This window comes from Telmatherina bonti (assembly GCF_933228915.1).
Source record: "Telmatherina bonti genome assembly, chromosome: 13".
Classification (NCBI taxonomy): Eukaryota; Metazoa; Chordata; class Actinopteri; order Atheriniformes; family Telmatherinidae; genus Telmatherina; species Telmatherina bonti.
The window spans coordinates 33,638,167-33,664,074 of NC_136611.1; the positions used below are offsets into that span (position 1 = coordinate 33,638,167).

General features: G+C 40.7%; 1 protein-coding gene across 1 annotated transcript in view; it reads right to left on the bottom strand.

The window, feature by feature from the left end:
- LOC306763746 (multiple epidermal growth factor-like domains protein 9) overlaps positions 1 to 25,908 on the bottom strand; it is a 41,946-nt gene that overhangs the window by 14,453 nt on the left and 1,585 nt on the right. The window contains exons 2-4 of the mRNA XM_079250641.1: positions 21,126 to 21,330; positions 4,458 to 4,597; positions 2,939 to 3,088 (exon numbers count right to left, since the gene is read on the bottom strand). Of these exons, the coding sequence (XP_079106767.1) occupies positions 2,939 to 3,088; positions 4,458 to 4,597; positions 21,126 to 21,330 (495 nt within the window). The remainder of the gene's footprint in view (positions 1 to 2,938; positions 3,089 to 4,457; positions 4,598 to 21,125; positions 21,331 to 25,908) is intronic.

A 25,908-nucleotide genomic window follows, 5' to 3' on the forward strand; every position in this document is an offset into this window, starting at 1 on the left:
TACGACTCCATGCGACATGACTCCATGCGATGTGAAATGACTCGCTGCAACTTGACTCGATGCGATATGACATGTTACAATGCAATAAATTCCACTGAACATACATGTGTTAAAACATCTGGAAAACTGTGCAGATTCATTATTTTTAATAGAAACTCATCAGATATGACTTTACTAATCCCGTAATGAACTGAGTGTCTGGGATTCAGATGTGGTCTCCACATCAAAAAACATTTTTCTTTTAGAGTTACAATTAAATTTCCTAACTCTGAATTTACTCATATCGTTCTTATCTTAATCAAGGGAGTGTAGAAAATGTTTTATTTGAGGGGGCAGGCTGGGGCGCAGATGGAGAAAAAGGTACAACATGTAGAGCAGAGAAGTGGAAAAACAAAGAGCTAGCACTGGTGATGCCTAGGGGTCGGAAATCGAATAGAAAAAAAAATTGAATGTCGGAATTTTTTGCTTCATAATTTAAAAATCGATTTTTTTTTTTTTTAAAAACAAAAAATTATTTTTTTTTCCAAATAAATACCAATATAATTTTTTTGTAATCTTTTTTGTTTCTATTGGTCTTTTTACTTGTCTTCTTGGGCATTACAGCAGCAGAATGATGGTCTGGCTACTATGTTGTTTTTTCCTAAATGAAATTCAGAAACATGACGCGCACAATAAGTTTTGTACATTTTTTAAATTTTTGGTGTACAAAATTCAACAATATCGAAGATTCATGAGAGTTGCAATTTAAATTGAAGCGGCCCCTAAAAAAATTGCAATCAAATCGGGACGAAAGCATATCGTCACAGCCCTAGTGATGACCCTGCATTGTACTGCTGTAACCACTGCTGCACAACTAAATCACACACTTTTTCTGTGTTTCTGCAGCTTTAATGTGGCTCTGCTTGAATTTGATGATGTTGTATAAATGCAGCATTATGATCATGGCAGCACTGATGTAGGGCCATTCAACTGGTGGCCTACGGGTCAGAACCAACCCATTACTGGATATTGACCGGCACACACCCCCGTTTTCGCAACAAAAAAACAAAAAAAAAAATTATTTAACGGCCGCAACTTAACTACGAGCACCAGTTTTCGACAATTTGGGACACTGGGTAGCAGTTCTGTTTACACTTGACAGGAGGCCGGAGACACCGGCTTCTTCTGAAAACGTCACGTTCAAAGAGGGACAGCCAAAATGGAAGATGTAGTGATGCCTTCACTGAGGACACGTCACAAATACTGAGAGCCATTTCAGCATCGGCTCAGTGAATGAAGCCATATAACATGCAGAGGTACCCGCGCCAGTTTTCACAATAAGGCTCAGACACTCGCCAGAAAACAACTTACCAGAGTGCACCTGCATCTCGCCTGATGACAGCTGGGATAGGCTCCAGCCTCGCCCTGACCCTTTAATGGACCAAGCGGCTACTAAAACGGATGGATGGAAATTGTTTATATTTACTTCTCTTACTCTACTAAAAGCCAGCAGGTGATGTTCCTGTGGCTTTAAATCATACATGTCAAACTCAGGCCAATTTTGGTCCGCACTACAATTATATTTGGCCCGCGAGATGATTTCAAATATGTATTACGTCTGGCCTGCTGATCCATTATACAGCGCACGTACCACTAATACTACAAATCCCACAACGCTGTCTTTGCGCTAGACTCCGGACCGGAAAACGCCCTACTAAACTGGATAAATATGATTTTATTGACTAAAGGTTGAATGGGATAATTGTTTTTTTAGTTGTTTTTTTTTTAGGTGTTGGCCTTAAATGGGCCGTGAAGAAAAGACTTAGGTTACAGTTAAAAAGAATATAAAGTTCCAGATATAGAGGCCTGATGTTTAATTCAGTTGTTTTCTTTTGGGTTTTTTTTTTAAAAAAAAACCAACCTGTTCTGGGTTCAGTGTTGAAGCAAAAACAGGCCTAACAATTATTTAATATATGAAAATGTTTAATACAGTACTGTATCTCAAAGATAATAAAAACATAAATAATAACCGACACTTTCTGAATAAAGTCTGGCCCTCTACTTTGTTCCTCTTCTTAATTCTGGCCCTCTGTGAATTTGAGTTTAACACCCCTGCTTTAAATGACTAAAAATGTGTTGGCGCTTTGTGTTATTAGCAGTGTAACAGCAGAGGCTCTGCCCTTGATCTTGATTCTGACACTTTTGGCGGAAGCGCGTCTTTCTGTTCAGACCCAGATCGTACAGAAGTCGGAGCGAGTCAGGTTAAGCAGCAGGCAGAATAAACGAACCTCGTGATCAACAGGTTTAGGACTTCAGAACAGCCACAGCTTTTTTTTTTTTCAGCACCTTATCTTTGTCCTACTTTCAGTTTTGCGTTTCAGGATATCTGGGGACGTTTTTAAACGATAAACTTCCTCAAACTAAAAGTAAACGGGGTTACATGCCTGCTGAAATAAGCCACCAGACCAGACCACAAGCGGGTTTGTGTTTTTATTTACACATTTTCATTTAACGTTATGCTGTAATGTCATGATTTCTGATGGTCACACCAACATGGAACCTTCCCAAAGCCAACTTCTGATGACTTGCAGTCGTTCCAGGAAACCGGTGACGCAAAGCAGTCACATGTTTCATAAACACTCCACACAGCCTCACCCACATGTTACGAAAGGGAGACCTGCGTTGTCAGACACACACACACACACACACACACACACACACACACACACACACACACACACACACACACACACACACACACACACACACACACACACCAAGCCTGATGAGTCAGCTTCTTTTCCTTTCATCCTATTTGCCTTTTAAAAAAGCCTGAAGGCATTACGTCATGCTGTTTAAAAACAGAATACATCAAGATGAAAATAGCTGCGTCTTGTCCAGAACCTTTTCAATATCCTGACAAACAGGTGAGTGGGCGAGAAGGTGAGCAGCGACTCACCGGTGCGACAGGTGCCAGAGGAGGTGGAGTTGGAGCAGGGACACGGGGCGCAGGCACTGGCCAGGGCGGCTCCTGGGCTGCGGTAGAAACCAGGCTTACACTCCTCACATTTGGAGCCGTGGGTGTTTCCCTCACAGTTCAGACACACTCCTGTAGGTCAGATCAGACATCACACCACAAGCAGTTTTAGGTGCTAAGTATCAGCAGTAGCCAACTAAAACATTGTGTCATTTTGTTTCAAACCAGTAAATAAACCCATCTTTCTTGGTGTTACTGGAAGTAACCCATCTGTTTTCTTTGAGGGGAACAGTTCTGGGGAAACTACATGATTCTGTGTCGAGGTGTAAGAAGCCCCCGCCAAGAGGCCTGGGTCCGTCCTTAAAGGGAGCTGTCGAACCTGAGCTATGTTAATCCACAGCGCTGTGACCACTGAGCCCCGGCGAAGGCTTCCACGCTCCATCTGCCCCTGCATTAAAATGGAAAGACATATGGCTTCCCCCACACCACACACTGGCCCCCTCTACCTTCGCCTCTCTGCAAGCCTCCCACCAGCAGCTGCGTTCCTTCCTTTCTGGAAGTTAAGCAGCAAAGCTCCTTCGTGAAGGTGATGGAGGACACAGAGGAGGTTCAGACCACCTGATATCGCTCGGCAGAAATCGGATTTCTCTTCTTCTGCTGCATCGTCCCTCATCCGTCCCCCCAGCTGACCGCCTCCTGCTGTCGTCCCACTAAATATTTACTCCAGAGAAGCTGGAGGGTTTGTGTAGCCCCTCTCTGTACACAGCAGGCAGGTGTTAACGAAAACTAAACCAGCCAGTTGCATTTACAGGGAACTCTTCTCTCTTATTTTAAACTGTTAGGCTTCAGCTTTGCTTTCTAATGTCTCATTGTCTCAGGAACGAAGCGCTGAAAGCAGCTGCCTCTTTTCTTACAGTTTTAACTCCTGTCAAGACAGACGCCCCAAAATAGACATGAATAAATACAAACAGAAACAAATTAATAAAAGGCTTAAATCAATCATTGGTTGTTTGGATCTATTTGTATTTAGTTTTTTTTATTATTATTTCTACATTTATTTTGTATTTTTCTATTAAGCCATCTTCCCATTGATTTATTTATATATTTTATTGTATTATAAGTCAATTTATTCATTGATTCATTTCTATTTTCCTCCTGGGATTGTAGCCTGACTGACATCAGCTGTAAATCTTACGCATTTAGTGGTTTGTGTCATGAATGACTGATGTAATACGGCCTGAACAGCTCTGGTTAGAGCAGGTATAAATCTAGCTAGAAGCATCCGCGACTTAATCAGACACCATGTTGAAATGAAATGAGTTGTTGTTTACTGGGTTTATTAAGATTCATCACAGCAACTAAACGATCCAGTCAGAGCAGCCGCCACACAGTGGAAGACTGAAGCGATGAGAGTAAAAACGGAGATCTAGAAAGTTTCTGAGCTGAGCTGCCTGGGAGAGGTCAGCCAGTTTGTTTTACCTAGATGCTCCTGACAACTCACCAGACTGTGGGTGGCAGTAGCTGGTGTGGTTGTTGCACTGGCAGGGCCGACAGCCCGTACTGCTGAAGTGGAAGAAGCCTGGATGGCACTCGTCACATTTGGGCCCGTACACCCCCGTCTTGCACTCACAGATCCCTGAGCTGGAAGACAGAACACAAGACAAAAAGGATCAAATATAGCAGAAGAGTGTAGAAAAGAGTTTGAGTGGACAGGAAGACAAACTGGGAATGCCAGTGGAGCTCTGCATGCCATGGAGGGTTTATGTTTGTTGGATAGCAGCCATCAGTCCTGCAGGTTCCTCCATCAACCCATCTACTTCCAGAAGTCTGCTGCAGGGTCGAGGAAAGAAAGCTCACAGTTCAGAGACAACCAGACTGATCGCGTCTCCATGTCCAACACGCCGTCCAGAGCATGACGGACCGGAAGCCGCTTGTCCTTCGTCTTAGAACAAGTTCACCTCGTTTTAGCTTAAAGTGATGAAGATGATCTGTTTAGCTTTCTAAAAAAAAGAAAGAATTTCTGTGGCTGACATTAAAAAAGAATATTTTATTTAAATAACACATTTTATTACACATCTGACTTACATAGAATAAATAAATAAATACATATATAAATAGCTAGCATGGCTGCACTTTTTTAGCCATTATTATTAATTTATATTTAAAACTACCCTTAAAATTGATTCTATAAAAATATAATCAATGAAATAATTGGGGTTTTTTTGGGGTTTTTTCACGTCTTGTCCAGCATTTAAGCAGCAGAATGATGGTCTGGATGCGGTTTTCTGCTCAGCAAATTTACTTTGCCAAGGGGAGCATTACTGGTATGATAAGCCCCTTGATTTTCTAGATTCTTATTTTATATCTTTATTTATTTTGTATAATTGTAATACAGAGTTTCTACTCTTGGAACAGACCGGAGAAGATAGAAGAGAGACAGAGAGACGAAGGGAAGAGAAAGAAAACACCTCATAGAGAGAGAGAGGAAAAGAGAGAGAAAGAAAGAAAAAACATCCGCATATACACCCATACGCATTCACCAATATAAACACATGTAAACACACACATACACACACATATACACAAACAGGCCAATCTTAGATTCATGCTCCCCCTGTGGAGGACTCAGCTATCAAGTGTCAGAAGCACCAAAAACTATCAGGTTAAATATAAATGAGAGCCAAAGTTAGTGAATGAAATTATTGTTTAATTTAAAACGAAAAGATATATCTCAAAAGTAAAAAAGTCCGTCAACAACTAAATGAATATAAATTTAAATTTCTGAGATAATCTCCAACAATCAAACCTACAACATTTCTTTTCTTCCTACCTGAATATTTACTTGTAAATTGTTGTTTTTTTTTTTCATTTTTTATCTGCATATTGGTGTATTTTTCATCATGTAAATTATTTTATTTAATTTTAATTCATTTTAGTCTTATTCTGTCCTACTCTATGATGCTGCTGCAACCCTGCATTTATCAGGTCTTGAATCCATAAAGTAGATCTGATTCTGACCTCTTTAGTTTGTTTTAAAGGACTGAAAGAAGACTGGGAGTTTGTGTCTGCGACTGATGAAATTTTAATGCTTGTTATTTCATGAAAAAAAGAACAAGCAGTTTTTTAAGCTATAAATCAGTCTCAGCAACTCTCAAGTTAATTTCCCAGCAACTCTTCAACTGTAAGGTCCTAAAAACCTAGACAACGTCCTCCAAAATGTAATCTGGGAACAATGACTTCAGAACAATTGAAGTAAATCAAGAGTGACTGGGAGGACTTTTCATGAGCGTGTGCGTGGGTCCTGACACAAAACAGGGCTTTGTTAAAACAACTGCACTTAATGCAAATGAAGAGGCCCATGGCGATGCTTAGTGAAGCGTGGGTGCCACTGAGGAAGATCAACAGCCTCTCAGCACGCATGTTATCTGCTTCATAACATAAGACTGGGAAGTCAGAGATACAATGTCTGAAGAGAGGGAAAAAAAAAACCCAACCCACACATATCAGTGCTTTTTATCAAAGCTAAATAATAAATATCAAGCAATAAAAATCGTGATTTTATAAAGCTGCTCCAGATGGAAACTACTGACAACATGTGGGAAAATTTTTACTTAATCTCTGATAAATAACGCAACTATTTGTTTCACTTGTCACCCAGATGTGACATGACTTTGTTCAAGCACCACAGACGTGTTCTGCTACACGAGAAAGAAATAGTCCCTGGAGATGCAAAAAGGATAACATCTGAATAGTGCAAGATTACTGGCTTTTCTGATTGCTGCAATGATTCACTTTCTTTGTTTTGGTTGTGAAAGTCGTTCATATTTATCACATGAACAGAACATGCTGCCTGTAGGAACCTGCATCGAGGCCGGTGGGACGGGAACGGCGCGCAGCAAGCAGGAGACACACGGAAGCACGTGACTGGTTGCACTGGTGCAGGTCACGCTGCAAACTGGCAGGCGGCTCGCTCACTGCAGGTTTGACATTTTCAATCATTACACCTTTAAAGGCACATTCTGGTTGGATATTTCCCAACGCAACCTGTCATACATATTTTATATCCCACTGTGATCAAATTTACAGTATTTTATCTATTCAGAATAGTCAAGTTTAAATTGATGATGACGGTAATTCTGATGTAAACGTTGATAACTGATAAATCAACCAATAAAATGTAACTAATAAACTAAAATAAACTAATACCTTGTAGTTTGAGAATAAACACCTTGATGTCTTATCCGACTTATACTTAAGAGAGCATGATATAACATAAATTTAAAAAAAAAAACCAAAAAAAAAGTAAATAATCTCTATTAAAGTTTAAAAAAAAAAGAAAAAGTAAAATAAATTAAGTTCAATTTCAATGTAGGCTTTTTTTTAATATGATAAAATATGATTAAATTATTAACAGTATAAAAAAAGAATAGATAATAAAAAAATTAAAATATCAATAAAATTAAAAAACAGAAAAATTAATCTAAAGAATAAATAATTTTATGAAATGTGAAAATTTTAAATGTAAAAATAAAAATCACTTTTTCAAAATCAAATCAAATTATCATTAAAATGGAAAAATAAAACAAATAAATACAAACAAATAAATACAATAAATACAAAACAACTTTAAAAAAAAAGTAAAATATTGGTCAGTAAATAAATTAAATGATGATTAAAAAATAAAATAATAAACATTATCATAATTTAAAATAATAAAGAAGTCTATGTTATAGTGAGAAAATAACTGGAGCTTTTATTCACAAAGTCAGACAGAAATGTGTTTATTTTTTCACCCTTCATGAACACAGGAACCTTTCCTCTGTTTGTTACCAGACCGATACTGGGGGTACACCAGTAAGTCAGACTGGGCAGAGCTTCTTCAGGATGAAAACAGGGACAATAAGAAGATGAGCACCTGATTTATGCTGAGATCACTGCAGAAAATGCCAGAGCTGCATCACTGTTGATGCTTTGAGGCTTCTGTATCAATGAAATTAGATCTGTGCTGACATTTGCCCTTCCCGACCTCCACCACTCTCCTCCATATGGCACCACACACACACACACACACACACACACACACACACACACACACACACACACACACACACACACACACACACACACACAGTTCACTTGTTGTGGACGTGCACGACTACTGCTCCAAATAAACGGAGGATATTCGTGGCTGTCATGATAAGCACATGTACACACGCTTAGGCCTAATGTGTTATTGCCCAGTTGCACCTGTCACTGCCCATCATCAGCGGATCAAAGGTCAGTGAGGGGTTAAACCCTCCATTTCACTGCCCTGCTTGCTAATCAACATGCGCCATAACAATAAACTCATAATCTACTGGATTTTATTTTTCTCCTCTCTGGATTACGTCAAGCCTTTAACTTATGGCACATTTCTCTCTAGAAGAAGGAAAGTGTACGGCATGAAGCCACCAGAATGAAAGACAACGGGGATTTTCCAGTAACAGAACAAGTACTGCTCTCATCCAGCGAGGTCAGTCAGCTGAACGATGCTGACAATGACTGAAATCAAATTATGCCGCAGCTGCTCTTTAATGCAGCACTCTGCTGTCTGCTCCGATTGGCTGACAGTCAGTCCGACACTGAGATGTGGCGACGCAACACAATCAATCATCTGTTTTAATGAGCCTTCGTGTCACCGTGTGAGCGGCGCCACATCACAAGCGCCATCCCCGCTGCTGGAGAAGGATGAGCCCCAGGATGACCTGGAGGACTCCCAGGCGGACGCAGATGAAGCTCGTGGGCTTGTAAAAGCGTCTCCCTCAGGGCCCAGTAATCCTGCTGATAATATGTGGCCTCTTGGCCAGGAGGAGGGGTTTGTTATTGTTTTGAATGATTTCAGAGAACTGTGTTTTCCCAGCTGCTTTGCGCAAGATCTGCATGTTAAGTAGGTCAGTATTACAGGGGCGACGAAGCTTAACCCCATTCTGCTGCTGCTGCTGCTGCGCCTGTGCAGCGGCTGCTACATGTGTCGAATGGCAGCAGACAGAGGCAAACATCCTCACTGCATCATGGTCGGGGTCACCGGTTTAATCACCCAGGGGTGAATGGGTGGGAGGAAAACACAAGAAGCTACACTAAGCTGGTTTAGCTTGTTGGATGTTCAGCCAAATCCTGAAAAACTTGAGATACCACCTCCACCGTTCGGACTTTTAGCCTGAAAACGAGGGTGGACACGTTCATCTGGGCTTGGAGAACGACCAAATGCTTTAGTTTAACTGATTGATGAGTTGTTTCAGATAACAGCTCAGTGCCGTCATGAGCTCAGAGCTTCTGTCAGGTTGCCATAGCAGAAGAAACATATCAGATGGAAAAAAATATGTTACGTAAAAGATAATAAGGCTTGGTGAGCTCAAAGTCTTCCCCGTCGGCTCTTTGATGTCCGAGAACAAACTCCTGTTTGAAGACAAGACAAAAAAACAAAAGAAAGCACACGGGGTGCTGACGAAGAGGCTTTTGGTCGGCTGTTAAATCAGCATCAGATATTTTATCCAAGCCCAGCATCAGCTTCATACGTGGGCCTGTTCAGATCACAGACGGGAGGTTACGGTGTTGTTCTGACAGCATGGGCACCAGTCAGGACTCAGATGTCCGGCTGTAACCCTGCAGACCTGCATTCCCCTGCTGAGGCCTAAAAACAGCAGAATACTGGGAATCTGCTCCACCTGATAAAGCAAAGACACAAATTCAGCTAAATGCTGCACAGAGGAAAACCCTAAAAGTCACACGACTGCTGTCAAATCGTGACATGAAGCAGAGTCGGAAACATCTGCAGCAACAATCAATATTTCATTCCAGTCTGGTGTTCCCCCGTACAGCACGGTCAAATGAAAAGCCTGGCAGGCCGCGCCTGCAGCGGCTCATCCAAAAGCACAACCGATACAGCTGTTATGACAGATGTAACACCGCACGCTCCTCTGTCAAGTATCGACACGAGCTTACCTGCGTGCAACCATTTCACAGCTTGTGACCCACTGCAGACAGAAATGCCACATTAGCCCGAAAGAGGAGGAAATCTCATTATGGTGGTTAGGAACATGGAGTATGGATACAATTACAGATGTCACAAGGCTTTAAGACCGACAAGCCTGCAGGAGTTTCACTAGTCTGGGTTTGGGATCCATTCAGAGGCTTTGGTGGCTCGTTTCTCATCATTCCTCGCAGCATAGATCTCTGACCCGACTCTGAAAGGCGCCAGTGACCTGGTGGCTTCTCAGCTATGCATGTTACACATAAATAATGCATACGGCAAGAATCTTTTATGTCCAAACCGACACCATTAATAGGCCTTTATACCATATTTTACAGGGCCAGGAAGAGAGTTTTGCAGCTTTACTCATAAAAAAACTTTTTTTTCCCCCCCACTGTTGTGATCAAAAATTCCACAAAAAATAAATAAAAATATAAAAAATGAAATCTGTGTGACAACAACCATCAACTGCTGAAGTTTGCATGAACTACCAGTAACATTTAAAAGGTTGTGATCAGCTAACTTCTGAAGAGAGGGATTGTTTCTGTGACAAGTCGCCTCATCCAGGTCTCAAACCTGCAGCATCCACAGGCGATGAAATCCACTCCCTTCCTTTAAACATCATGTGACCCCCTTCACTCAGCTGTAACGTCGCTTCTAAACCTCATCATGGACTAATTTCCTCTTAAACGTCCTGATGAAGCGAATAAAGAGAGTTTTACTGAGTAAAGTCGCTCAAAATGCTTAAAGGTCTATAACGTGTTGACTTTAATGACACCTACAAAGAATAAAGCTTCTTTTGCTTAAATACGAGTCACAGTGACGTTAGATTCAGCTTTTTCTGCTGCGTCGCCGTATGGACATAAAGCTTCACCGTGCACGACACAGAAAGCATGTTGAGAGAAAAGAGTAAATAAGATAAATAACATCAGACTGTTTAATTTTTACTGCAAAAAGACGAAAAGACAAAGTTTAAGCACATTGCAGAGAAAATGTCCATGTTTTATCCACAAGTTGCACCCTGTTAGTTCATTTCTCAGCTTTGTGTCTCTCAGCTTATGTGATAAATATAAACCTGCATGAGGATTGATTAAAAGCTGGAATTTAAAAGATCAAATCAGAAATAAAATCACAATATTTCTCAAAAAGTTTGATTGAAAAAAAAAAAAAAAAAAATCATTCAGGCCTAATTACCAGCTTGTATTTTATTGACATCAGGAAGCCAATTTCAACCCAGTTTACACAACAACTGGGCCAACTGTGTTGGGTTCAACTTCCCTCTAAAAGCTTGTTTTTGCTACCATTCATACGACACATGTGCAGCTGATATCTGGGCTTTGTCGGCCTATCGCTGTGTCTCAGCATATTTTCCAGCTACAAACCCAACCCCCCCCCAGATTAGGACATTCTGAAACATGTGAAGAAAAGCAAAATGCAGTTATTTATAAATCTTATGAAGACATTTTTTTTTCAGGGAACATAATGGTTTTAACCTTTATTTTACCAGGCAAAACATTAAGAACTAATTATTATTTACAATGTTGACCAGGCAAGAGCCAGAAAGCAGGACAGACAGACAGTCATTTTCTGAAGCCAATAGTCCGATTAAGGGTCGCAGGAAGCTGGAGTCCATCCTGCAGGAGGTGGGGTACGCCCTGGACAGGTCACCAGTCCATCACAGGACCAACACAGAGAGACAAACAACCATCACTCTCACTCCTAGGGCCAGTTTAGAGTAACCAGTTAACCCAACATGCATGTGTTTGGACAGTGGGAAGAAGCCGGAGTACCCGAGAACCCATGCATACAATAGGTAATGGGTAATAATAGGTTATAACATTAAAAAAAATAGGAAAATAAAAAAAATTTAAAAAAAAAAAATAGAAAAAATAAAAAAATAAAATAATAAAATAAAAATAAAAATAATTGTATAATGATAAAAATAATAAAAAACTAAATAAAAAAAAAAAAAGGCTAGGTAATAGGCCCTGCTATTATTAGTCAGGAAACTGGAAAGTGAGTTAATCAACAACCTGAAGACTTTAAAATAACTCCGCTCTTGTTTGTACTGGTGTATGTGTGTTTCCCCATTTGGTTCCCGCACTGGGATCTATACAGTTTAAGAGCAGAGTGGGTTGTTTACATTTCAGTCAGTAACGTACCATCCGACTGAACCAAGACAGGAAGATGTTTTCATTTCTTCTCATTAGTGTTATTCAATTAAAGGAAATGTTGAATGCTGACCTTTAAACGGATGTTTTAAGTGGCCACAAATAGGCCTTAAATGATGTAGAGTACATAGGATGAAAATATCTTCTTGTGAGGCCATGTTATCTATTTTTGGCTAACTGGCCAAGCAAATCCACCAACACATGACAACACCGACTCAGAGGCTGCGTGTCTGACTGGTTGGTTTTACAGATTAAATAGACATAAATAAAACTCTCCTGTTATTCTCTGCAGGTTTTCTCTCCTGCGATGCATCACCCAGCTGATCTGAAAGGAAAGCACAATGAGGCGTATCTAATCAGTCCACAGGAGCTGCAGCTATGAGTCTCACACGACCCCGCATCATCCAAACGCTGCCGGGACATGAGGGGATCGGCATGCACTTCATCTGGGGATACTTCTGGTAAAGGCAAACCCCTGCTCTACCGTAGTTTGAGTAATATCCTTGTTAAATCACAAGCTCTTTGCCACCACCTTACCTGATGTCACCACTCCCACCATTACCTGTTAACCAGTAGGGATCCACCAGGAAGTTATAAAACCCGACCATTCAGATTAGTCCAGTCGTTTCCCTCCAAACCCAAAACCACAAAGGAACGGCTGTGAGTTAACCAAGGGACTGTTTCATTGATTTACCTTTGCTTGATATTTTATGGTGTTTGATATTTATTTGTGTTGAGTTTATATTTTGATTCCCTGATTACCAAACCTACCCGATGTGGATGCATGAATGAAGTAGGTTGTCTTTATTGACTTCATATATATTTAAATATATCACTTGATATGTTTTATTTAATTTGTTTGTGAATTCATTTCAGACAAAATCAGCCACCGAGTCATCATCTTTCTACCACAAATGAAATGGTGGTATGAAGTCCTGGAATCCGGTGTCTAAATGTGCACACCACATAAGATGTTCAATGAGCCAGACTCGCTCAGGAGCTGAGTAGGATTTCTTTTTAAACCATGCTATTCCCGCTGTGGTATGGAAGTTTGATCAGTTTTATGACCAACCATCAGGAGAAAAAGCTTGCATTTTTCAGACAGTCCAGTTTGTGCTCACAGGTTATCATTAGTTCTAGAAATCTTAACATGTACATTAAATAAAACAATGTTTTATGTTTAGATGTGCAAATCCGTTTGCATTTATCATGAATGAATAAAACTGATGTCTGAAACAACAAAGCAATGAATCGGCAGCTGCCTCTCATCTACAATCCAACACTGACTCAAGCAGATTAATTAGAAATTCTTCCGTCCCAAGACATTGAACAAATCAAAATCCAGCTCAGACCAACAGAAATACAAGCAGGGAAAGATTATAACCCATTTTACAAGTGATAGCAGGTCCCTGGAGTCCATGTTTATGCTTCTGCTTCCATAATATTTGGGAGAAATTATGTCCAAAACAGTCCTAATAGACCTGCAGGAATCATCTGCCTAGTTAAGCACAATGTTGGTCAGATATTCCAGTTGGTCCAGTCCCAGTATAACCTAGCACCATCCTGTACTGAATGGGCTCTTATCCCAGATCCACGACAATAATAGATGTTTTTTCTAGCAGATACAGAATATTTACCCTCCATAGTAGGTATACATCTACATAGCAGACCAAGAACCAGACACATTAGATCCATTTTCTTATCTTGATGAAATTTGTTTCCCTTTTCATGTAATATTTAAAGCAACTGTAGCCTCCTGAGACCCGAGCTGCAGTTTGACTTAGAGATGTCTTCTAGTTATCTGGGGTAAGGAGGAACTAATAAATTACATTTTAGGATTTACAGTAACACATATTGTTATCTTACTGTTATTATATATTATTCAGATACAAATATGATTTTAAATAGACAACAACAGCTCCTCTGACACCACCAAACGGCAGTGCAAGTGTTCACCAGGCTCCAGTTAAACAGAATTTTGTGTTGTGGTGCAGAAGCCTGAACGTGACGTCGTCCTATGAGCACTCAGGAGATGAAACAGGAGGTGTCTCAGTATCAGAGGTTAAATTGTGGACCAGTTTAAGAGGGGAAAAACAAAGTAAAAACATCCTCAATTTGGAAAAATAGAAAAATGCAAACATGAAATAAATATAGGGGCTGCACGGTGGCGCAGTGGTTAGCACTGTGGCCTCACAGCAAGAAGGTCACTGGTTCGATCCTTGGCTGGTTTGGTCAGTGGCCTTTCTGTCTGGAGTTTGCATGTTCTCCCCGTGTATGCGTGGGTTCTCTCCGGGTTCTCCGGCTTCCAAAGACATGCATGTTAGGTTAATTGGTCACTCTAAATTGCCCCTAGGAGTGAGTGTGAGCGTGAGCGTGAGTGGTTGTTCGTCTCTCTGTGTGGCCCTGCGATGGACTGGCGAGCTGTCCAGGGTGTACCCTGCCTGTCGCCCAGCTGGGATAGGCTCCAGCTTCCCCGCGACCCTGAATTGGAATAAGCGGTTCGGAAAATGAATGAATGAAATAAATATAAGCATGAAGAACAGCAGTCCAATCCAGGTTGTTGCGTATTTGCTTCTTATTGTGTTTTTTAGGGGAAAAGTGTGTAGATCTCTCATGATAAGAAGATTTGAGTTTTGTTTTTACATAATTGTTATGATGTGTAATAAAATGAAGTAGGAACATATAAGATTGTACTTCTGCCTACTCTTCATGAGACATGATGAGGAGGAAACATAAACCTGTAAACAGTGTAAATATCACAATATGACTGAAATAAACAGATTTATCATGTCAGACTCATGCGCGGTTTCTCACATGGTTTAGCTGCCTGCTTCCATTTAGCATTTAAGGGATGAGCTAAAAGAACGTCTGTAATACGAGCTGCTTATCTATGATCTCACAGTGAATTGTTTCTGTCAGAGTAAAGATGTGTTTCTTTTCAGGACTTTTAACCTCTTCCCGTGCAAATTTAACCACTTCTAACCAGATTCATCGCCAATCAGAACAAAAATCCCTCATGTAAACATTTCAGTTCAAGTTCAGACTAAAATTTTAATCAGGGTGAAGAAATCTTTGTCTACAAGATGAAGCCAGATTGAGACAAGTGAAAACGTGTCGCTTCTCCTCCACCGTTTCTGAAACGTCCTGATATGCATGTGATCATGATATCACCACCACAACCGTCACAAAGGAGCCACACCCGCTATTTTCAGAGTGTTGTAAAGACAGCATGCTTTTAGCATGATGTGCCTCGTCTTGCAAACTGCCCTCGCCACGCCCCTCCCTCACATTTCCAGCTCTGAGCATGCATCTTCCTGAAAGTCTTCCTCTGAGAAGAGCGAGTCCAAACAACACGTGTGGAAAAAGTCTTAAGAGACCAAACTGTCTCCTGAACAGTTAAGTTTGTCACTTCTGCTGGAGACGTGGGGACTTTTTGATCATTCCTCAAGACAAAAGAGCTCCAGTTCCTTCAAGCTGGAAACCATTCACCAGTAGCACGCAGGATTGCGCAATCCTCCCCTCAGACTGAAAGATTTGGTGCCGTTCATTCAGTGCAGATGGCTTTGAGTTAAGTTGTCCAAAAGGTTAACAGTGCATAGGTTGAATGCAGATTAGCTGAAATTTACGTTAAGCTGGGAGAAAGAGATAAGATCTGATTTTATCACAAAGAGGATGATTCCCTGTAAACAACTAAGAACAAAGAAGCCCAGGCAAAAACCAGCTCGCAGCTCAACTAAGCAATTTTAACGATTGTTTTCACTCTACTACTAAAACGAAGAAACTACAACCTAAACAGCAACGACTTACAGGGTCAGCAACACGTTATAATGTAGACGTCAAGTGTTTTCACAGATTATGTGTCTGATTAATAAAGCAACCGAAAACTATGTAGATCCCCGTTTTAAAGCCTCCACATACAGCAGATGCATGACCACACTCCAAACTCACGTGCAACCCAAAGGGCTTTGCATAGGAAGAAATTAAATCCATCAATCCATCATCAATACCTGCTTATTTCAATGCAGGGTCACAGGAGGCTGGAGCCTAGCCCCGCTGCTAAAAGGCCCAGAGGCGGAGTACCGCCTGGACATGTTGCTGCTCAGGAATTTAAAACAAACAGGAAGTAGAAGAAATACTTAGGAAAGTAAATGTAAAGAGCAAATAATAAATAAAAAAAAAGCACTATAGACATATAGAAAACGTAAAAAGAGAAAAATTAGTTGAAGCAAACAATTAAGATATAAAAAGGAATATGGTTGGATGTATGGAACAGATTTATGGCACCACTCTGGGACTGGACGCTCGGCATTTTGGTTTTATTACGCTGAAGGAAGAAAGTTAAAGAAGCTGCTTTCCAGTCATAACAAAATTCAGTTTGGTAGCATCTCTTATAGCAGCTAGCTAGAAAGTATATAAAAACCATAAAAATAAAAGCTATATTCATAATAAATATTAAAGTTGAGTTAAAAATGTTATATACATAAAATAGTCTGTATTAAGACAAGTGCAAAGAATAGCTATTAAAGAAGTAAAATAAAAATCCTGTTTTTTTCTATTTTGCCTGGATCTAAAAGCATAACTTGTACAATGTAGGTCCTCCAGGCCTGCGTTCCCAGCATCACGTCACACCACAGATTCACACACGGACTGACGTCTGCATCAAAACCTTTTAACCACAAGTTTGGCTTCTGTGGTTTGTCTCTCTTCACTTTTATTCTGACTGCTGAACATCCATCACGCTAATCGAGATACCACCTCCGCTGTGCTTCACTGTGAGTGATGGGGAAGTACCGGCTTTGGGTCACCACTGGTATTTCTCTTTAGGACCAGAAATCCACCATCTTTGCAGGGTCAACATGTAAATCCACTTCAGCCTCTGATGTGCACCCCCTGCAGCTTCAGTCTCTCTGGGCTCTGCTTCCCAGTTTTCTTGTGGTGTAAGATTCTGCATGCATTTGATGGTGCCCTGCATCGCCCAAGTGGTTGCACGTGGGCCACATGGGCTGGAGTTGCATGACTTCAACGCAGATGGTCTAAATTTGCCTGTTCTATTTGTCACCACCTTGCTGCCTGACTGAAATAAAGTGCCCAATATATTTTTAAAAAAATACATGAATATTGTATTTTACGTTGTTTTATTGCATAAGTATCAAGTTAAATCAAAGACAACAGAATGATCAGCTTGTCTAGTGGACGAACACTTTGATGTGGCTCTGTCTACAGATCCTGAGGTCTGTCTACAGATACTGATGCCTGTCTACAGATATGGATGTCTCCTCAGTTTGTCACTCCACATTTGTAACATAGGAACTAACTTGCTGTAATTTATCTAATTCTTACTGTCATTGCGGTATTTCTAAAGCAGCAAACGTAATTAAAGAGCAGCCCGTTTCAATCATAGCTCATTACTTAATGGAAAAGATACCTAAAGAGGCAGGCTGGGGGGTCGGAAAGCTGGCTAATCTGTGTAACTTACAATGATAAGCTCCTGCGTGGAGCTTGGCTAGAAGAGTTATCAGAGGCCCGGCTCAGACCTTCAGAGTAGGACTTTAGCCTCTGTGTGAAAGCCCTGAAATAACCCTCCTGCCTCTAACTGATCCGGCATCTTGCCAAAATCCATACAATGCTTCATTTTGCATAAAAATGACAAACACGGCCTGTGTTTCCATGAAAAGACTACGTGTATCAGGATTTATGTGGCTTATGTAAGCCTATACAGTGACGTGTGTCTGAGAGTATGACAACACAAATCCTCCGCTGCACCGTAGACACTGACTCAAGCTGCTGAATAGCAGCAGCACTCCTTTTCATGGGAACAGAAGAAAGTACAGCCACTATTTTTACCGTGTTCCCAACCCACACACACAGCTTCTTCGTCTGGTCACAGTTCTTGTGATGTTTGGAGACACTCAATGTAAGGTCGGCTATGCACTTTGGCTCTGAATTTGTGGAGTAAGTAGTAGTAGTAGGAAGTTTTATCGTCATTGCACAGAATAAAGACTTTGTGGAGCCATGATGAACATAGTGAACATCTTGACTCAGTATGGAGATGGCAAACAATAATTCACAGCAGACAGTGGACTTGACAGGCCACGACGGTCGTTCTGTAAAAGACTGCATCACAAATCCTACGAGAGGTCATGTGTGACTTTGTCATATTATTTCAACTTGGCTACATATAGCATGTGTTAGGAAAACCAAATACGCACTCCTTCACAGAAACTTAAATGGAAAATAGGTAGCATCATTAGCATTAGCCTTGCACAGAGCAGAATGCATTGAGTTGTCAGTCAGAAAGTACAGTCCCTGTGTGGTAAACTCACCAGTTACTAGATAAACACACCAGGTTAACAGCCAAACATTGTATCATAAACTGGCTGGGTGTTGGTTTGGTCATGTTTCTGGATGCTAATGAGCCCAATCGCTCGCTTTCTGTGCAATGACCAGCCAGTGACCTGGCCAACGCTTACCATGGTATTCCAACAAGCTTATGATACCTAAACATCTGCATCTTTTAGATACACTTTACAAGCTCTAGCATAACAAGTACAGTATATTTACAGTAGATGTGGCTGGGAATACCAGAGACAAGTGGAGAGATTTATTAAAAATGCATAAACAAAGTAAAGACAGTAAATAAGGCAGATATTGCATACTTCTCCAGTCTTTTTGAAGGACTTTTCAAAGCTCTTCTTTAATTTTGGCTAGCTATTGTTTTGTCCTTTGGCATCATGATCCCAGAATGCCTCGGTAGCGTTAAGGGTCTGGTCTCTCCATCAGACCTGCTTACTCTCATTTTCAGTCCAGTCGTTTAGTCATTTCTCCTCATTTTCCTTCCTTAAGAACGGCTTCTTGGCAGTCACACACAAACCATCTCTGATGAGGTTTCGGACAACAGTAAATGAATTAACTGAAGGTCCAGATGCATCTCTAGGTCCTGTTTCAAGACTTTGCTGGATTTGTTTCCAGGACACCTGCATATAGACTGATTTTTTTTTTTTTTTTTTTTTTTTTAGGTTTGACACTTCTTTTATTATTCACTTGTTCATTTTGCTTGAACGCCTGAAGGTAACATTGCACAATATTCTGAGATATGCCCATTTTTAAGCTAAAAGCTCTGAAAATCAACTTATCAGTCCAAAATAACCATTTGTAATCACAATTAACTGCAGTTATGCATTTAGTTTTTCCAATGTTTTCTTGGTGTTTTTGTTGTTGTGATTCATGCTTGTGTCGTCGTCGTTGTGATTTTGTTCAGCTTGTCTTTCTTTTTATAGGCACTCCTAATGACTGTCAGCTTTGTTTTTCATGCGGTAAGGCCAAGCAGCAACCTCCAACAGTTAAAAGTGAAGCCAATGCAGAAGTGCCACAAATTGCAGTTCTCCCTTCATCCACTAGGGGTTCCAAAGCAGAATGAATCCCCATAGACTCCCATGTTAAAAAGACCAACTTCACAGCAGAAATAAACATGTTTACAGCCTGGTATAAAACTATTTTAGGTTTAGTTTTGTCGGCTTCATGACAACTGTAAGGAGAGTGAATTTTTTTCTAACTCCTCTGTTTAGAGGTAATTTCATCTCAAAATTTGACATGTCTAGGGGTGTGTCCTTTTGATTGACAGGTACTAGATATCCCGCTTCAAGAAGGAGGAATGAAGAACCGCGGTTTTTAGCTGGTTAACAGAGTGACTTAGATTTTGCCCATTTTTATATTTTCCGTGAGAGATGACGCGTGTGAGGCTGCCAAGATGGCGATGGTAGGAACCAGCTTCAATTGAGATGTTCATGTATCTTGACTTATTTTTTCTCTATCTTCACTCTCTCAACAAAATTAAAATACAATTTTCTGTCTGTCAAACTGTGTGATGTTTTACTTTTATTTTACATACAACTAAAGAAAAAGAAGCAAATGTTTACAGAGGAACAACTGAACTTTGGCAGATTTTCTGTCAGTCTCTTCCCTGACGACGACTTATTCAGCATCCATTCTGCATCCTACCTGTTCTCTGAGATCTCTCCAGACAGTAAAAGTCAGTCTGATGTTGACTCTTGTCTCTAGCTCTCTCTCTTTCTTCTCCTTTCATGCACAGATCCTTTTGGGGTTTTTTTGCCAGCTCAGCCATTGTGCACATTAAAAACGGCAGCTACGTTTATCCAGCTGTCATGTGATGCGGTGTGTAAAGTGAAACTCAGCTGTAATGTGAAGCAGCATCCGGGAAGAAAAAGTTGTGAAGTGCAGTTTCTCAGCCTCAGGATGCTGCTGGGCAAAGACGGCTCCAGGAATGAACATAATAAGTGTCAGTCTGTCATCATAATGAGTCACAAACAGTTTTACAGTCAGAAAATTATGTAGTGCATATTTAAAAATGTGTCTTTGTTAAATTGTCTGTTATGTGTTGACACAAAACTGGTTCATCCCTAAAATTAGGCCCCTTTTATATGCCTGGATGACTCATAGATGACGCTCTTGCAAAAGATCCATCAGCACTTGATTTATATTTAGTAAATATATACCATAAAATATAATAAACATAGTGATAATCATCATTATCATGAGGTTATTATGACTATAGCAATAACTGTTGTCAAGTGGTCTAACAAAGATAATGAATACTTTTCCCCCTTTACAACGATGAGATGAACAGTCTGGACTGACAAAGGAAAACAGCAGAAAATGATCACAGAAAGGGTTTGAGAGATGTTCAGAAAGCTGGAAGACTGTTGCTAAATACTAATTTAAGTGACTAGAACAAAACGTGATTGTTGGGAAAACAAAAATGTAAAGAAAACAGTGCTGGATCACAACTTCTGTTCCTTTTGCCTGAGCTTGGCATCCTCCACTTGAGAGGAGATTTACCCAGATTTGGTTCCTGAAAGCTTGTCAGTCATTCATCTGCTTGACTGCTAGTGAGATGCAGCACAGATACTGGTCATGTTGACCCAACAAACAGCCCACTCCTGCTTGGTTAGAGGGAGGAAAGCATCCTGACCTTTCACAGAGATGGCTCACAGCACCGAAGGAGTCGCAGGAGCAGGGCAAGCAGCCACTGGTGCCGTTGGTGAAGTAACCCTCCTCGCAGTCTTCACACTGCAAGCCGACGTAGCCCGTAAGACACACACACTGACCGGTGCTTTGGTTGCACTCGTCCGGTTCCAAAATCCCCTCATTGCCACTGCTGCAGTTACACAAGCCCTCTGGATGGCCGCGTGGAGAAAGGGAGGACATAGAAAACAGCAGCTTAGAAATACTTCATTTTACATTAGCTGTGTTTGGCTTTTAAAACAGTTACACTACGATCTAAAGCAAAGTGGAAGAAACTGCTTTAAAAATGCAATTAAACAGAAACAAGAGTATAAAAACAAACAGGACTCAACAGCATCAATACAGGGATTCAAACAGAGAATCAGATAACAGACTGTTCATTTCTGACTTAGATTAACAGGAAATTTATCAACAGCATTATAGATGATTGATTAACTCGTGGTCTCAGATTAATATCATTCTAAAATAAATAATCTGGCCTCCAGCATAGTGAAGCTGATCCTGTAACACAAGTTGTTGTTGGAGATATGAACATGTAGAGGATGCGAACTCCCACCATGCGGACACACACGGCTGTATTTGGTAGCAGTTTGCACTGCTTCTCTAAATGCTGGTTCCTAAAACATCTGTGTTTGTTGTGACTTCTCCTGAAACCCCTTTAAAAAGTCTAACACACACGGGTACGCGCAAGGCAGTGGTTGACAAATTTGTTTAAAAGGCCAAAGGAGAAGTTTCCTTAGATTAACCATTAAAACTCCACTTGCTCTCCAGCGTCCCCGAACGCTGTGTCAACAGTTTCTCCAGAACAGCAGTGTGTAACTCTGTGGGCTAAATTGTGATGGATAGCTTCACCCTTTAGCTGCTTTACAGACATTTCCAGACTGCTATGTTGCTGAGACCTCCATTTTCACTTGGAGATTACAATGAAGCCACTTCCTGTCAAACTTTCTACAAAAAGTTCTATCTCCGTCTGTAAAGAACAACAATAATGATCCTATATGGCTGGAATGGAGCCCAAGAGAGGCTGTTAATGCACAGTGGTGCCAAAAACCAGCTGAGATGGAGTTTGTTATGTGACAATGGTGAGCAAATAGTAGCATAAATAACTGGATTAGCAAGAAGTTAAAAATAAAATAAATAAAAACAGCTGGAGGGAAAAGTGTAAATATGTGAGTAGTTTCTGCTGTGTCTGATTCAGTGCCAGTATTTTTCCCCCTAAAAGCCAAGCCTGGAGTGAATGATATGCAGCTGAGTCACTGCTGATCTGTGTGTTATTTCTACAAACTATTGTTCCGACTGAACTGTGAAGCAAACAGGCAGACCAAAGATAACAAAAAAGGGTTAAGTATATAAATAATTCAACTTGCAAGCCAAGATTTGTAGCAGCAACACAAGCACCCTGCCCCCCCGCGGTTTGATCTCCTTTGTGAGGCCAATGGAAACACGGATGCACCATGTTCCAGAAATAAGGAAGTAATTCATCTAACATGCGTCATAAACCTGTTCAGGCCAATATTACACAGCCACCAGTTTCCCAACAGTTTTTTTCCAGACCTTTCAACATTGTACTTTCCTTTAAGCGGAACGGGACAAGCATTTTTTCAGTTATTTACTGAAATGTCACACAGCAGTGGACAAAGCATGGAACAGTAACACAGGGAGCTTTCTTCCACTCCTGGGAGGTGCCTGCCTGGTGCGACATGCTTAAGAAGAGGGGAGGGCTGCTAATTCACTTTGCACATCCAGATTAACCCTCCCCAAACAAGGAATTTAAACACGAGGCCATTTCATGTCAGAGCCGGCTTCTGCGTTCCAGGTTCTTCTTTGTTTGTTTTAACAACGCGTTGATGCTTTTAATAAAAGCTGTAAATCATGTAGACCAAAACAGAGGAGCTGGGATTGCAGTCTTCAAACTGGGACACTAGATCAAACCAGTCGTGGATGATGGCTTTACAGTCACAGAGTGGCAATCCATTATTTATCTGATGTTAAGTTAGGTGTGGCAACTGAGGGCTCCCCTTCTCTGCATTCATTCTGTGCTCAGCAGTCAGACAAAGAAAGCAAACAATCATGCTTTTCCCATATGGGAGTCTAGATTCTAGACTAAGCTGAATATCAATATTCCTGCTCAGAGCCTCCCAGTCAGATACTACGGCTGCTTGGACTTTTATGTAACTAAGGCTTGTAGTTATGCAAGCCTGTGGAGTTGAGTGTCAGGCTCTTTACAAGAGCAGCGTCTACTGACAAACCGTCGGCCCCGATCACGCCTGTGAAAGCATCGCATTCAGCTCATTCTTAAAACTCAGCTTTCTCTCAGAGTGATGTATGGCCCTGTTTCTGCAAAGTCACACAACAGGTTTGATGTAAACTGGACTGGACTGTGTTTATAGCTGGGACGAGAATGTGGGGAGGAACTGAGGCAGAGTTCACCTCTCTTATCTGTCCGACTGGCTGTGAACTGGCGTGGCACGGCTGCGTGAAGACACAGGCGGCGTCACGCACAAGTTTACCATTCAGCACGGTCAATTTCTAGCCATGTTATCATCTTTCAGACAGCTGAGAGAGATATTGCAAGGAAAAAAAAAAAAAAAAAAAAAAAAAAAATGAAAACACACCGGTCTGCCAAAGAATGTAAACCAGTAGGGAGGTGTTAACCCAGGCGACGCCTTCGTTAATGCAGTGTTATTATGCAGGTGCCCTTTAATATAAATAATGAGGAGAACTAAGGTTAGCATGTTTTACTGAATATAAAGGCGTATTTGTGCATGACATTCCACAGGAAGCAGTATGTGGATTATTATCTTTAACTATTTGTTAAACGCACAATACTTTAAACTAGCAGATCGACAGGTATACAGTCGATAGGATGCATCAACAAGGTAACATGTTTCAATAGAACACCAGCATCTCTTTATAGGTGTTAGAGCACTGATTGTAATAAGCAACACCTTAAAAGGAACTTAGAAGGAAAAGTAGGGCTGAGCGACATGACCTGTAACTAATCTCGCGATAATATTTGACTTTATGGGGGTACAAAATGTATGCAACAATGTTTTCAAATCTCAAACACTGTAAATATAGAATTTGACATTATCCTGCACCAGTATGATTTAAATAAACTCTATAAAGAGGAAAAGTCACAATGAAGCTGAATTAATCAGTTTTCTTATTTTCAACCAGGAATTTTATTTTGAATGCATAAACTTTAAAAAAAAAAAAAAGTTAATTGATTATATCAGGGAGCGAAGTGACCGCCCGAGGCCACAGGATTCACTCAGAAACTAAAATATGTTTGCTGGAAGAATTTTGGTCAGTGACGGCCACCATCCAGTCACAGCTGCGCTTACACACTGCAGGCGAATGCGGCTCAAATCCGACTTTCTTCCCAAATGTGACCCATTTCTGACTGAATAAATAGATTTTGAATCTGACCTCGACCACTGTTATGTGTGCCATTGAACCAGATTCCTGTTCAATCTATTCAAAGCACCGCAAGTATGACCGTTCAAGTCGCATTTCATCTCACTTTTACGTCACTAAAGCAAGACCGACTCGCAATCCCACGCTGGAAAAGACGGCACAGCAGGATTAAACGTAAACAATGGACAAAGATCAGGTCACACAGTCACTTTAACACTGATACATGCATACTGACATGTGTAGCATCCATATTCACATCCGTAAACACAGCATGGCGCATGTGGAGTCATGTCTTCATGTGCAACCATGTTTTAATCAGGTATGTTGCAGCAGGGAAACATCTAAACCCTGAAGGACCCTGGACTGGGTATCACTGCCATATACTGGTTCTGATGGTGGTTGCTTTTAATAATAATGTGAATAACACCTCCAAAAAAAAAATCAGATTTCAGAAAAAAAATCTGAATTGTGCATCAAGACCTGCTGTGTGAACGTAGCCCGACACACTGTACATTTAAAGAGCCTTCCAGGTCACAGTGACAGAACCTCGGCTTAAAGCCGCTGAAGTGCTCTGCTCCAGTATGGATAAGCATGATGCAGCCTCCACCTTACTGCTGGTGACTTACAGCCTGCAAACACTGCTCATTGCAACAAAAAAAAAACAACTACTTTATTATCCATTTACTTCTTGACATAACAACACCTCTGTTCTCCAGTACAGATTTTATCACACAAGGCTGCAAAGTCTGGTACACTGTGGTCTAAAACTGGTTTCCCCTTTTTCTGGTAAACACCTGCCAGGTGACATTCTACATCCTCTTAATACCTCAAGAACTGATTGGCTGTTACATAAACATTACATTTGACCACAGAAACCAAACAGAAATAATAAAATACTCTTGAAAAGTCTCAAGTAGTTTCTTTGAAAACTAATATATGAAATGATGTGAGGAGTGTTTATAAATCACCAGTGGTGAGTTTATCTTACATGCCAAGATGACAATACAATTCCAGCAAAGAAAAGAGAAAAGAAAAGGATTTTTAATGGCCTTCTTTATAAATATTCTACTGAAGATCTGTACATGTTGAGATTAATCACAGCCATGCTTCTGCTTCTTTCATCCTGAACCGTTCTGGCTTCAGTCTGGAGTTTTCCCAGCAGTAACAGGCACTGCACATGAAACGCAACCATGTTCAGCTTTTCTAATCCTCCTCCATCCCTGCGCTGACAGGTAGCACACAGAGCGGCGAACAAAGGGACAATGTCAAAAAAGAAAACAAGGATTGGACCCCCTGATGTGAAAGGCCAA